The sequence below is a fragment of the Hippocampus guttulatus genome, chromosome 18 (genome assembly GCF_054856545.1).
Source record: "Hippocampus guttulatus isolate MCC_2025c chromosome 18, RoL_Hgut_1.0, whole genome shotgun sequence".
Lineage (NCBI taxonomy): Eukaryota > Metazoa > Chordata > Actinopteri > Syngnathiformes > Syngnathidae > Hippocampus > Hippocampus guttulatus.
The window spans coordinates 6,559,764-6,573,628 of record NC_141278.1 but is presented as its reverse complement, the minus strand read 5'-3'; the positions used below and the strand labels follow the sequence as shown (position 1 = coordinate 6,573,628).

At 44.9% G+C, this 13,865-nt stretch overlaps 1 protein-coding gene across 4 annotated transcripts in view; it reads left to right on the top strand.

The window, feature by feature from the left end:
- ext1c (exostoses (multiple) 1c) overlaps positions 1–12,460 on the top strand; it is a 51,157-nt gene extending 38,697 nt beyond the window's left edge. For 3 of the 4 annotated variants that reach the window (XM_086136315.1, XM_086136313.1, XM_086136314.1), the window contains exons 3-12: positions 2,893–2,986; positions 5,719–5,826; positions 7,370–7,489; positions 8,903–9,035; positions 9,351–9,469; positions 9,813–9,908; positions 10,220–10,306; positions 10,372–10,532; positions 11,605–11,779; positions 11,881–12,460. In XM_086136315.1, coding sequence (XP_085992441.1) covers positions 2,893–2,986; positions 5,719–5,826; positions 7,370–7,489; positions 8,903–9,035; positions 9,351–9,469; positions 9,813–9,908; positions 10,220–10,306; positions 10,372–10,532; positions 11,605–11,779; positions 11,881–12,066 — 1,279 coding nt within the window. In that variant the 3' untranslated portion in view covers positions 12,067–12,460. The remainder of the gene's footprint in view (positions 1–2,892; positions 2,987–5,718; positions 5,827–7,369; positions 7,490–8,902; positions 9,036–9,350; positions 9,470–9,812; positions 9,909–10,219; positions 10,307–10,371; positions 10,533–11,604; positions 11,780–11,880) is intronic. The other variant, XM_086136316.1, reaches the window with a different exon arrangement.
- Positions 12,461–13,865: the final 1,405 nt, after the last annotated feature.

Below are 13,865 nucleotides of genomic sequence, written 5' to 3'. Positions count from 1 at the left end.
GTTTTTATTTATTTATTATTATTATTTTTTTAATATGAAGTATTTGTTGACTGTAATTATTGTGTAATGTAAACTGCAATTTTTATTTTTTATTTTTGCTCATTTTTCGTCAACTATAATAACCTTGATATTTTCCAGGAAGAATTTTTTTTTAAATTCGTTCTCTGGTTATTGGTATTACGTTGGGCTGCCCGTTTCGTTGTCCTGTGTCGTTGTGAGTTTTAGCGGAGAAAACGGTGGGACGGCTTCTCCTGTCATCTTGGTGTCATGTATAAAGTTAGGGCAAATGTGTTCAAAACAAAATATATTTATCACTGTTGGAGTTTTTCTTTTCTCCCCCCCCCCCCCCCCCCCCCCGCAGGCGCGTCGCTTTGTTTTCTCAGCTATGTGACGTCTGCGTTCTAGTTTTGTGACAAGATCGAGAATAAAGATGAGGTGGCAGAGAGTGAGGAGTAAAAGACGGATACGAAGGAGTGATTGAGGGGAGGTGGCTAATCCGTCCATCTGTTACTAGAACAGGCAGTCGCGTTGCCATTGGAGGAGGCTTCCTACGTGTGCTGCAGGATAGGATTAAGCACCGGGATGCAAATTCACCCCCTCCCACCACCCCCCGGTTTAAGGAATGCTGAGATTGGTGAAAGTCGAAGATGTAGCTGAGGAAGATGAGAGTTGAAAAAGAGAAGGAGGAATGAGAGAATGGTTGCTATGGTTCGGCATCAATGTGACAGAAAAAAAACTGTTTGCTTTTGGTCAAATGTAAATTAATAGCGAGGAAAACAAATGTTGAGGTGGATTAACAAACTGTACACTGCGTTTTCTTTTTTTGTTTTTTTTTTAAATTCGACTCTTATAAAGTGTTGTTCATTTTTAAATTTGCATGCTTGTCAGGCACGTCGGGTAGGTACCTACAAAAAATGTCAATCATATTTCAGTTAAAGGTGCCAGTGATATTTAGTGTGTGTGTTCGTGTTTGTGTGTGTGTGTGTGTGTGTGTACACTAACATGAAGAAGATGATGCTCAATGAGGCGCACGAGTAGGAGCCGTATTGACAGTGATCTGCACGATGGCAGTTAATCCATACACTTGGTCAACCGCGCGCTTCAATTCGTGCCCAAAACACACACACACACGCACACACACACAAAAATGTCATTCACCCACAAGCACATTTACTTTCTATTGACCCTCGACCTTTGGAAAAAAAAAAACATCACGATTAACTGAGCAGAAGCTGCTGTCAATCAAATATTTCCATCGCGCCCACCCCTTCGTTGCATCTCATTCCTCATGCCCAGGTCGATATCCATTCAATAGTCACGCGAGTAAACGTGACAAGAAGGTTCAGGGGTGGCAAACCGCGATGCAAACGAGATCAACCATGAAAGTGGAGAAGGGGAAAAAAAGAAACTCGAAGGAGGTTCAAACGGAAGAGATTGGCAAGATGGCGAAAATACTCCAAAGAGGGGAAGTCTCCTTATCAGACAGCCACACGCTAGCTTTGATCCGTCGTCTGGTATCACGCTGCGCCCCGATGCCTTGACATTAATAGAGCGATCCCGCTGTGCTGCGCCACCGCCGCCTCCGCGTCTGCTTCTGTGAAACCGGCGCCCAAGCGACAGAAACGCGTCAACATTCAAAAAAACTCAATCGCAATATCGCGTGAAATGGTCGACTCATCCGACCGGTGGCTTCGTGACCGCGAATGGATCGTCGGGAGGGGAGGGGGGGGGGGGGGGGATAGAAAATAGCTAGATGAATGTCTGCGGCAGCGATGGGTTCGTCCAAAGATGATGGATACATCGATGGCGACACAATTTTATCGTACTCGCAAATACGATACTACTCTTGTCATCACAAACGAGGAACACTTGGCTTTACTTGCGTGTCGAAGCTGCAGCGCATGATGCAATAGAATGGCGCCCGGAGACAATATAGCTTCTTTAACTCATTCACTCCCAAAGACGTTTTTAAACGTCTTTTCAGACTTGGTCTAGAATTGGCTGGTAATGAATGAGTTAAAGAATATTTCGCGCATACACAAGCCACAGCATCCACTCTTTGGCCCCCGGTCATGCATCGTGTGCACCAAAACAAAAACAACCACAAAAAGACCAAAAAGTGGGTCAGGCTAAGCGGCTCCTTCCTAACCACATTTGTCATCCACAAACAGGGTATGCGCGTTTTGTTAATTTTCTTATACTAACTGCATACACATTCTGTAAGAAGAAGCAAGTGCACGATTGCCCAGGCTTTGATTTTTTTTTTTTGTGTGTGTGTGTGTATCCTGAAACACATGCTCACAAAAAGGAAATCTCTTGACATTTGATTGACAAATTCATTTTATTTCTTGCAAGATTGGAGTGCAGATTTCATGGAGTAGAAATACTGTGTGTGTGTGTGTGTGTGTGCGTGCGCGCACCCCAATGTGCAAGCACCCGTCACTGGCAGCAGTTGACGGAATGATTGATGCACCGGGTTTGCATTGTGGCTCTTTTACATCGAAGGTCGATGAAATATGAGCAGGGGCTGATGCCCCCCCCCCCCCCCGATGTCTCTTTTTTATTTTTTTAAACAAATCTATTGGCCATAGTTGCCGATGCGAATCTTTTTACAACACGGTGCATATAGCGGTGCCAACATGTATATGGATGAAAAAAAAGAAAGCCGGGATGATTTATGACTATACATACTGTAAACTGAAGCGTTCTGACTCAGTTGCAAAAGCCCCGCTTTAGTTGACGTTTGAAGGTTGTAAAGGATAATGTCTCAAAAGAAGCGGCCGCCATCGCCGTGCTAGCGTTTCCATATCGTTAAGCGCTCGTTTTACTTGAGTTGGTGTGCATTTTTCTTCAATTGATGCCCTTTCTATTCATGAATGATTTTTTTTTTAGGTTTGACTACCAGGAGCTACTTCACAACTCCACCTTTTGTCTGGTGCCTCGAGGACGACGCTTGGGCTCCTTCCGCTTCCTCGAGTCCTTGCAGGTAAATACAAAAGAAAAATAGAGCATTTGCACGCACACTACGATGGCAACAGTCGGAACGGGCCGAAAATGAACGAAAGCTAAAGATACAAACAAACAAATCTCTTTTTTTCCCACCCAATTCCTCCCTCCACCCCTTGCGGTCGACTTGGGACCAGTTCGCTGGCTCCCGGTCGATTCTGATTGACGTATTGGGCACCACTGCCTTAAAATCAGAGGTAATTCGCTGACTAGCTTAGCGCCGTTGTTTGCGCATGAGCAGTGATGCAGTCATCTGATTGGTTGCCTTCTATGTCAATCAAATAACGGGATTGATGATAGGCTGACGTAGTGCGTTCTGTGTAGTTAGCGCCTTCGTTTGAACGGCATCGCCACTGCCTAGGCGTTTTCGACGTTTGTCGTGCGAAAGCCCGGGAGCCGCATTGAACCAGCCAAAGACCCGCATGCGGCTCGCGAGCCGCGGGTTGGCCACCCCTGGCATACGTTATCAAGGACGCACGGTGCTGGTTGTTCTCCGCTTGTAACATTCCACAGTTTTGCTTTCTATAGTGTTACACAGTGCCCGTCGACCCCTTTTTAATGGCCACATCTGCAAATTGCCCTTTCCAAAAGCATTGCGCTGTGCCGAATTGAAATGTGGCCGTCAGGGTTAATTTAGCCAGCCTTTTAAATTGAAATGGGCCCATAAACAAGCGCCGCCGTCCTATGCTGCCGTCCATAGGGGACGACGACGTGCAGCGACTGTCGTGAAGCCGCGTGGAGTGGATTGAGTGAGCGTAAATGTGGATGCTGCAGTTCTCCCTCTGCCACACAAGTCGATGTTCTGGCGCAGGAAGCAGGAGTGGCTGTTTTTAGATTTGCTCATTGCCGAGCTCCCCTGGCTGCTGTTGCGCTCCCTTGGCCCCACCGTGAGTCTGTGTGTGTGTGTGTGTGTGTGTGTGTGTGTGTGTGTGTGTGTGTGTGTGTGTGTGTGTGTGTGCGCGTGTGTGTCTTTGGTGTGTGAGAGAGTGAGACTGAGGCTGAATGGACAATTCTGCACACAACCCACAAGGCTTGGCACCACGCACCCGCTCCTTCTGTCTCGCCTCTCCGTCCTCTGCTTTTCTCTTCTCATTCACACCACTTTTGAAGATTTGGTTGTTTTTTTAAAAACATTTCTTCGTTTTTGTAGCAAACGAGCCCGCAAAGAACCGGCAATTACGAATGCGGTTCGACATGTTACGCCGGCTTTCCAAAATACACACAGACAATCCAACTCGCCCGTACGCTGACGGGACGTGTGCTCCCTTCTAAAAACAGCTGCACGACATTTCATTTCACACACCCTCCGGTTTGGCTCGCGTGGGGTGTTAGGGCCGCTCCTTCCTCGGGTCCGAGGACTCACAAAAGCCTCCGGCTGCCATTCCATTTTGGATAGCTAAATCGAATTTGGATTATCACTGCAACCTTGTAGCCGAGGGCCTGCCTCGGACACACACGTAAACACAAGTATTCCCATTTGTTACACTGTCCTTCAGCAGGTCTATTCTCGGATAAAATGCGCATGTGGGAGACGCGTGGGGGGTAGGGGGGCAGTGGGGGAGCGAGAGAATGTTTGATCGTCACTAGTTTGGCTGCTGTTGCTGTTTTCTGGTGCTTTAACTAAGCAATTAAAAAATAAATAAATAAAGTGACCGATAAAGCCCGCAGATCACATCGAGGAGTCGGATTGGACAGAAATTAATTAAAAGAGCACCAAGAGATGAAAAACGACCCAGGGGGGTAATGGAGAGACCGGAGGAGGGTAAGGTTGGGGGGGAAGCAGAGTAACATCAAAAAAAGCTGTCAGGGAGTCCGACGAATGAAGTCAACTCCAATAAAGCACAACTTTTTCGTGTCTCAAGTGGTTCCTTCTTAGTCTGCAAGCAGCTCCCTCCTGGTTTCTATCCCGAGTGGCTATTGCTCCTTCGTAAACTTAAGAGTCAGCAGCACTGTCAACGTGGTCAACCGCATTTGCGTGTGTTGGAAGTCCGTCAACAAAACCTGCAGGGCATCGTGGGAAAGAAGAAATGCAAGTTATTACTCACCGCCATGTCCCTTTTCGGCGGGGTCACGCACTGTCAGCTGAGCGTAAACATCCAGAGTTTGCGCATGTCATCACGGGCCAATAAATAGCACTATTTAGTTCACTTTTATTCTGAAACAAATGAAACAACTACCTTTTCTGGATGGTGACGATGCATCAAAACCAAAATGTTCAACCAAACAGTGTCTGACAAAAGTCTGCTAGCTTAATGCTAGCATAATCTGTTGTCGAACGGAACTCCCTTATATCGAAACATAGTCACCTCCCCCCCTCAAATCGATAAAAATAGCCATCCCCTATGTTGTCTGTTATTTTTACAAATATCACACATCAAAAATGATCTGTGAACTCGCTTCAACTGCATGAGAATTCCTCCTCTTCCTGATTCGGCGGGAGCTTCGCGGCATTATGTCAAGATTGAAAGTCTCTCTCTCTCTCTTTTTTTTTCTCAATTTAAACACGTGAAAATTGTTCGGAAAGATACATTTCAGTTGGCCCTGTTTTGTCAAGAGGCCACAAAGGGAAGTATGTGTGAGCGGATGAATTTTCTAGTTTAACGGCGACGCCGTGTCACCGTAGCATTCTAACAAAGTAATCAATGACCGCTTAGTCCATCTGTGATCTTCAGATTTACTTCTCAGTTTCTCACGATGTCATCCTGCGTCCAGGCGGCATGTATACCTGTGTTGCTAAGCAACGGCTGGGAGCTGCCATTTTCCGACGTCATACAATGGAACCAGGCTGTCATTGAAGGAGATGAGCGACTACTGTTACAGGTAATGGTCATAAGACGAAATCACGCAGGGCGTTGCGCCATCGCACCGGTCCGCGTGGCGAACACCTCTTCAAATACTCGTACGGCATGAAAAGTCATGCGTTGGCGATTGTTCTGTTCGAATTGAAGTTACGTTCAGAAAAGGTCTCGTCAGCGTTTATAAAGTCGATAAATGGGTTTGTTACAGCACATGTGACTTCTGCTTTCAGCCAAGTAGAGGATGAAAGATTCTCATTTGTTTTTGATGCGGACTATGAGTTAAAACGGTCCAAAGATTCTCTTGTTTGAATTCACTTGGCCCAATTTTTGTAACTGTCTTTCATAACTGCCCGGCATTTTGAAACTTTGCCCCAGGGCTGATTTTGTCCCCAAAATGTTACCAACAAGGCGGAATGTTTAACTCATTCACTCCCAAAGACGTTTTTAAACGTCTTTTCAGACTTGGTCCAGAATTGGCTGGTACTGAATGATTTAATGCTTACTTCCATTACTCTAGTACATAAGCAGGTGCGTAGGGATGGAGGAGCTCAGAGAGTTAAGGTGGGGCGAAGCCGTTTAAAGATAAAAAAAAATAAAAATCTTTAAAAGAACTCTAAAAGGTATAAAGAGCCAGTGAAGAGATGCCAGAATAAGAGTGATGTGCTCCCTCTTACGAGTACCTGTCAAGAGACGAGTAGCAGCATTTTGGAGCGACTGGAGACGCTTCGTGGAGGATTGTCTGACTCCAAAATTAACTGCAGTGCAGTAATCCAGCCGAGATGTGAGGAAGGCATGAATTTCAAAATGTTCTTGAGGAAGGAGAGGCTTGACTTTCGCCAGTTGCCGAAGAGGAAAAAAGCTCACCTTATACTGTACCCGACCATTGCAGTGACGCCCTCTCAACAAGCGACGTTTTCTCCTGTGGCTTGGACTGTTTCCAAGTCGTGGACATAAAATGGAGCCAAACGAGACCGGAGAGGTCTTGATGAGAGGAGACATCCTTAATTGGGTTTCCGAATACGCCACATGAAGAGCCCGACCTCATCAGCAATGCGGCACATCATCCGATAACACAACAATATTGACACAGACATCGTGACCCCGACGTGAATGAGTGTGACGCTCTTGCACGAGAGGCTGATTGAGGACGAGGCGAATCTCGGGGGAAAATGACACCGTTCAAAGTTAATCGGAGAGAGGGAAGGCCCCGTGAAATGCAGAAAAAGGAGGCATGGGAGGAAAAATATCCACTTAGCGTTCATGAGAAAAGAACAAAAACTCATTCAGTACCAGCCAATTCTAGACCAAGTCTGAAAAGACGTTTAAAAACGTCTTTGGGAGTGAATGAGTTAAAATGGTTCAGCGGAGTTAAAAGCGAGAAATAGTCAAACGTAAACACTCATAACTTTGTTGAGTCTGATCCTTTTTTTTTTTCAACAATCATAAAAAAATTGCTCTCACATTGATTGTCGTTCATCAAAGCAGTTCTGGGTAAGGGTTTTTTTTTTGTTTTTGTTTTTGTTTTTTTGGGGTGATTTCTCATTTGTCAAATGGTTTCCCTTAAGGTGCCGTCGACAGTGAGAGCTGTGGCAAGTGAGCGGGTTTTGGCTCTCAGACAGAGAACGCAGATCCTGTGGGAAGCCTACTTCTCTTCCGTGGACAAGATCGTCGTCACCACACTGGAGGTAAAACTCTTCTTCCCTTTTGACTCCCAAAACACGAGGAGATGGCATGTTTGATGATGGCACAGCACGCCGCCCGCTTCTCTAGCTCACACTATTTTCTGGACTTGCCTTTTTGGGAGTTGGTGCAGCCAATAACAAGTTGAATTCATTTCTGTTTGCTTTTGAGTAAACCCTTCACGTCACCAAATTAATCCCCATTACAAACACATCTTCAAATTTGTTCAACAAGCAAAAGATGGCATGAACTTTGACATTAACGTTTTTATTTTGAACTTCTCGTGGCTGCTTTTTTAACCAAGCTGAAAACATGAAAGCGTTTCATCTCGTAAGACGTCGGCCGCCGCCGCTAGCTAAAGGAATGCATCGTGTCTTCTCATTTGCAGTGAAAAACGTCTGCCAAAAGAAACATCCAACTGCTGAGAAAACACCGCTTTGCCCTTTGCGTTTTCCAGCACACACCTGAGATGCCTGCAGTTTCAAAGACCCCTTTTATGTATAGACATGACACACTTTCTCGTTAAGTTCCAAATCTCGAGCAGAGCATGTCTGATTCCGCCTCATTCTCACTTTGATCAACCAGTAGAAACGACACCTTAATCCCCGCCCACTTGGTTCCCTTCCCTATATTCGTCTGATCGTATCCCGGCGAGGACATTTGTTGTTTATTGTTTGAGCACGGACGACGCACAGAATATTTTTCTTCTAAAATTTGGACAGAGCACTCAGTGAACAGTGCGTGTGTTCCCTTTTGCACTTCCATGTTTATAAAAACAAAGTCTGGCTGCCCCCCAGTGTGTTTGCTGCTGGGGATTTATGCTTGAGATAATAAAGGAAAGGTTCTGGAGGTTGGTGATAAGCTGCTTATATACATACAGCAAGCTGAGGGAGGTGAGGGGGGGACCTCTCCCCATGGGAGACAGCTGTGCAGTCAGCCTGAGGTCAGTGACGCACAGGGCAGCGTCGTGGGATGCCACAGACGCCGCCTCAAGGCTCCCTCCTGCTGGTGAAAATGAGAATTGCAGTTCACAGTGTGGTTCGGCGTGACGCTCGTTGCGTAAACACAAACTAACCCCCCCCCCAAAAAAAAGGAAGGGAACATTGAAATTGGTGGAAATTTCTCCGTGAATAAGATGAATTCCAATGATGGTGTTGTATTGCTGCATGTTACTGACCGTAGCGGAGGCTTTTGGAGATGCGGATCAACTTCCGGTAGTTTACGTGTCGGTGTTCTTTCGCGATGCGGAAATTGTGATTTAATTGACTCGACAGCATCTTGGAGGGTTTCAGCATCGTAGTGCACTTCATTTTTTTATCTCAATAAACAATTAATTATATTTTTAACTTGACCCTACTCTCACAATAAATTCTAATCTCCCCCCCCCCCCCCCCCCCCCCCCGATGTTCCCTCCACAGATCATTAAGGATCGTGTATTTTCTCACACATCAAGGAACAAATACATGTGGAACACCCTACCAGGAGGTCTACTGGTCCTGCCAGAATATTCCACTCACCTTGCGCATTTCCCTTTCTACTACCTGGGATTAGGTAAGCAAACACTCTTTTTCTCATTTCTGGCTTGGTCGTCTAATTTCTGGAACCGTAACTGCGATGGTAGACAAGAGAAATCAGCCCTTCTTTTTTGGCGTCGTTTTCGATGAGAGTCGGGAATCCTTTTCAACAAACAAACAAAAAAAAATGTCTTGAAGATTCAGTTCAAACACTTAACAGTGAACCCTTTTCAACATCGGATCTTATAATAGAGTTCGACTATTTATAATGTTTCAATCCTTGGAGCTCTTTGACAAGGAGGCTTACTGTGGATACGTTTGACGAATCAAAGATGTTTGTCTCTTGCTCAAGGCATCAGTCCAAATCAGGAGTTCACTGCCATCATCCACGCTGTCTCTCCGTTGGTGTCTCAGTCTCAGCCAATCATGAAGTTGCTTCAGGTGGTCTCCAAGTCAAAATATTGCTCGCAAGTAAGAACACTTTACGAACCCGTGCATCTCAAATCGTTCCTGACCCACCATAAAAGTGGGAGGAGCCCAGCTGCAGAGAAAATCAAAATCATTGTTGGTTTTTTTTTCATCCAGGAACACAAGCAAACAAAAACATATAATTTGACTTCCTAATCAAGAAATAACAATGTGCCTCAGTATATTATCATCAGATTGTTTTTGTAAAACAGTCAATTGGAATTATAATTGTCCTACAGTTTACCGCTCCCGTTTGCTGAGGAAGCAATACAGTTTTGTCCTTGTCGCCGACGGTTACCGGCTGATGTTTTTTGATCCATTTCATTGGTCTCTCTGCCGCGCCAAGATCATCATCCTCTGGAACAGCGAGAAAGCGCCACCCAGTCGCAGCAAATGGCCTCCCATGCCCGTCCCCCTCACCGTGACAGACGGCAAGAGGAAGGTCAGTGTTTGTTTCCACTCCTCTCACGTCTGAGTGACAGTTACACAAACTTCATTACGCGCCCCTTCATTTTGACATCCGTCATCCATCTTCATAGCCATCTCTCAATTTGACATCTCCATCAACCCAAGTGGCATTCATTTCCATTCCCGTCAGTCATTCTCATGTTGTTATCGCCGCCCTGGCAAAAGCTCATTCGTCGTAACGAGATCATCTCTGACTCATTCTCCTCATCTCACAAAAAAGCGCAACGGCAAATAAAAAGTAGCCTGCGGGTGCTTTGAAGATTTACAGCTGCGTTGCTCCCGCAGACCACCAGTCGGTTCCTGCCACATGTTGCCATAGAAACCGATGCGGTGCTGAGTCTGGATGAGGACACGGTCCTGTTGACGAGCGAGGTGTGTATCCGTATTCATTCTCCACATAACGTGAAGTAGCGCTTGAACCGGCCACGTGCTTGTAGGTGAACTTTGCCTTCCTGGTGTGGCGGAGCTTCCCAGATCGGATCGTCGGGTATCCTCCTCGGAGTCACTTTTGGGATCCTTTGAAGCACGCTTGGGGCTATACCTCCAAATGGACCAATGACTATTCAATAGTCCTGACCGGGGCTGCCTTCTACCACAGGTAAAGCATGTCAATATGTAATTTAAAAAAAAACTGTGAAGTTTCCGAGACACTGCTGTGCAATAAAATAAAAATATTTGTAATTTTTCTTTCAAATGCTCACTTCTATAGCGTCCCGAGAAAACCACAGTGTCCCATCAATGATCTGCTATTTTTAGAACAGGCCTGCAGGTTAGTTAGTCATGTGGTCCTTGGGGGCTGTTTGGTGGCCCCTAGTGGTAGGTGAAAGAATTTAATCAAACTTGGCATAATTGGACCTTAAAAAAAAAAGTCTCATTTGTTGTGTAAGTACAATAATTTGCTTTTCATCTCAAGAGCTGTTTTTAAAACACATTTTAGGCACAATGTTAGACATTTCATACATTTTAATTTAATCATTATTTAAGTCAAAAATATTTATTTATTTTTCTCGCTGTCTCAATTTTGATGAAAAATTTGGCGTACGCCGCTCCTTTAGCTGCATGCTACCTTGGGGCGTAAAAAGTTTGAAAAACACCCGACGGGAGACGACAACAAGGCGACACTCTCATTTACATGTACTTTTTTTCAAAACAGCAGAGGAAGATTAGAGATACAGTATGTTTTCTGTAAAGTTTGGCACTTTTATTTTCCATCTAACAATCAAATCTCTCGTCAAATAGCTTTTTTTTTCTATCATAAGTGCCTACAATTTCGAGCACTTTAAAAGCACTTGATCCAAAATTCCAGCACTTTGCAGACCTTGAAAACGCTACAGAAAAGAATATTTTCAAGTGTATGCACCCGTGTAAGCGCTAACTGGTATTATGTTTAGGTTGTTGCCATGGCAACGATTGAGCACCACGATGCTTTCCGACAAAAAGTTGTCCATAGCATATTACTGGCATTCATTCAAAAACGTTTCCCACCAGCGTCAATCTTTCAACGTATCTTCAAAACAAATTACGCATTCAGCAAAAAATAATCATCATAAAAGAAATAAATAAATCTGAATGTTCTGGTACCGTCTAGCATCTTGATGCATGTTTTACTGTACTGTACTTTGTCCACCCAATATTGGTCGATAATGCTGAAATATATGCCATCTGCACAGATACTACCACTACCTGTTCTCGCACTACCTGCCTCAGTCTTTGAGAACCATTGTGGATCATACGTCCAACTGCGAGGACATCCTGATGAATTTCCTGGTTTCCGCTGTCACCCGCCTGCCGCCCATCAAAGTGGCTCAAAGGAAACAATACAAGGAGTTGCCGAGCCCGCAGGTAGTAAGTCGCCACGGATTTATTGATGGTGCTCACTCGAATATCTAAATCAAACATGGGCAAGTACGTGATGGTTTAATCAGTCTTATTTTTTTACTCACTAGGCCACAAAAAATGTCCCTTGGGCCAACCCGGAGCATTTCAACCAGCGCCAGGAGTGTATCAACACCTTTGCCAACTGGTTTGGCTACATGCCTCTGGTCCACTCCCAATTCCGCCTGGACCCTGTGCTGTTCAAAGATCAAGTGTCAGTCTTCCGTAAGAAATATAAAGACCTCGAGAAGGCATGATGTGACTGACCAGAGAGCCGGTCCATAGCGGCGGGCTTTTGAAGGACACCGACCAAAGTCTGTCCAGCTGAGAGGGATCAGAGGGACTCGTGTAAGCTGTCATATGGACAATCGGACAGACCCCGGTGGGCTGTGGATCAAGTCCTGTTAAGTGCAACGTGAACTCTAACCCTTTCCAGCTATAAAAAAAATTAAAAAATAGCCACCCTGTCGATGAGGTGTCAGTCTTCATCGAAGCACTTGAAGAACCCTCGGTTGCAAGTGGTGTCGCTGTGCATGAATGGGAAGGAAGGTGGGTTAGCGGTGCCATGTTCTCTTCTCAGCGAGAGCTGAGGAAAAACGGACAATGTGACTGGCAAAATGTAAACTAAGACATAAAATGATTTGCACTTTGTTGTGGTGTTTCCTGAAGCTCTGTTTTTTTTCTGCCCCCCTTCGCAGTTCAGCGTGACAGCAAACAAAACAGCAGTCAGTTGAAGGACTTCTTTTTTTCCCCCATAGTTTTAATGAGAAAAAACATTTTGACTTGGTACAAAACACATATGGCCCAGTTGACAAAATTACATTCACAGGCAAGCAAACCTGAACAACAAGGGCACCTCTGCAGCCAGCACGCTAACCAGTCAACAAACAGGCTGCCTCAAGGAACTCCGTTGAAGTGAATTGAGTCACCCGTCACCCCCTCCCCCCACCTAAAAAAAAAACGTTGCTGCCATCTTGTGGCTTTGAGAGGTAAAGATAAATTACTTTGCAAAACTGATCACCCTGCAAATACTCTCCCGGTCTGTCCATCAGGATTGATCACTTCCTCAGTGTCAACATGGCATTGACGTCCCACAGCAAGTTCCTCATCTGATCCATAAGAACCTTCATCTTGTGGTTCTTTTGACATACTCTCTGCAAACGGGGACGAGGAGTTCAGGTCAGTCAAACGCGCAGCTTTAATGGGAACAAGGGAAGGACAAAGGCTCTTTTAGCCGAAAAAAACACCCATGTATAGTAAGGCGTTTCTCGCTGGAAAAAAATGACCATGTATAGTAAGGCGTGTTTAGCCGAAAAAAGCGACCATGTATATAGTAAGGCGTTTTTAGACGAAAAAAAACGACCATGTATAGTAAGGCGTTTTTAGCCGAAAAAAACGACCATGTATATAGTAGGGCGTTTTTAGCCGAAAAAAACGACCATGTATAGTAAGGCGTTTTTAGCCGAAAAAAACAGCCATGTATAGTAAGGCGTTTTTAGGCGAAAAAAACGACCATGTATAGTAAGGCGTTTTTAGCCGAAAAAAACGACGATGTATATATAGTAAGGCGTTTTTAGACGAAAAAAAACCGACCATGTATACTAAGGCGTTTTTAGCCGAAAAAAAGGACATAGTATATATAGTAAGGCGTTTTTTAGCCCGAAAAAACGACATAGTATAGGAAGGCGTTTTTCACCCGAAAAAACGACATAGTAAAGTAAGGCGTTTTAGCCGAAAAAAACGACATAGTATAGTAAGGCGTTTTTAGCCCGAAAAAAACGACATCGTTTATAGTAAGGCGTTTTTAGCCGAAAAATACGACATAGTATAGTAAGGCGTTTTTTCGCCCGAAAAAACGACATAGTATATAGTAAGGCGTTTTTAGCCCGAAAAAACGACATAGTATAGTAAGGCGTTTTTAGCCCGAAAAAAACGGACAGTTGAACCGGGGTTACCTGCACCGAACACCTGCATGTGTACCTCTACACTGCCAGTCACTGTGACTTGTCCTGAACGATAGGTGTATTTGGCATGCACTATGGAGGGTTGCCAGTTA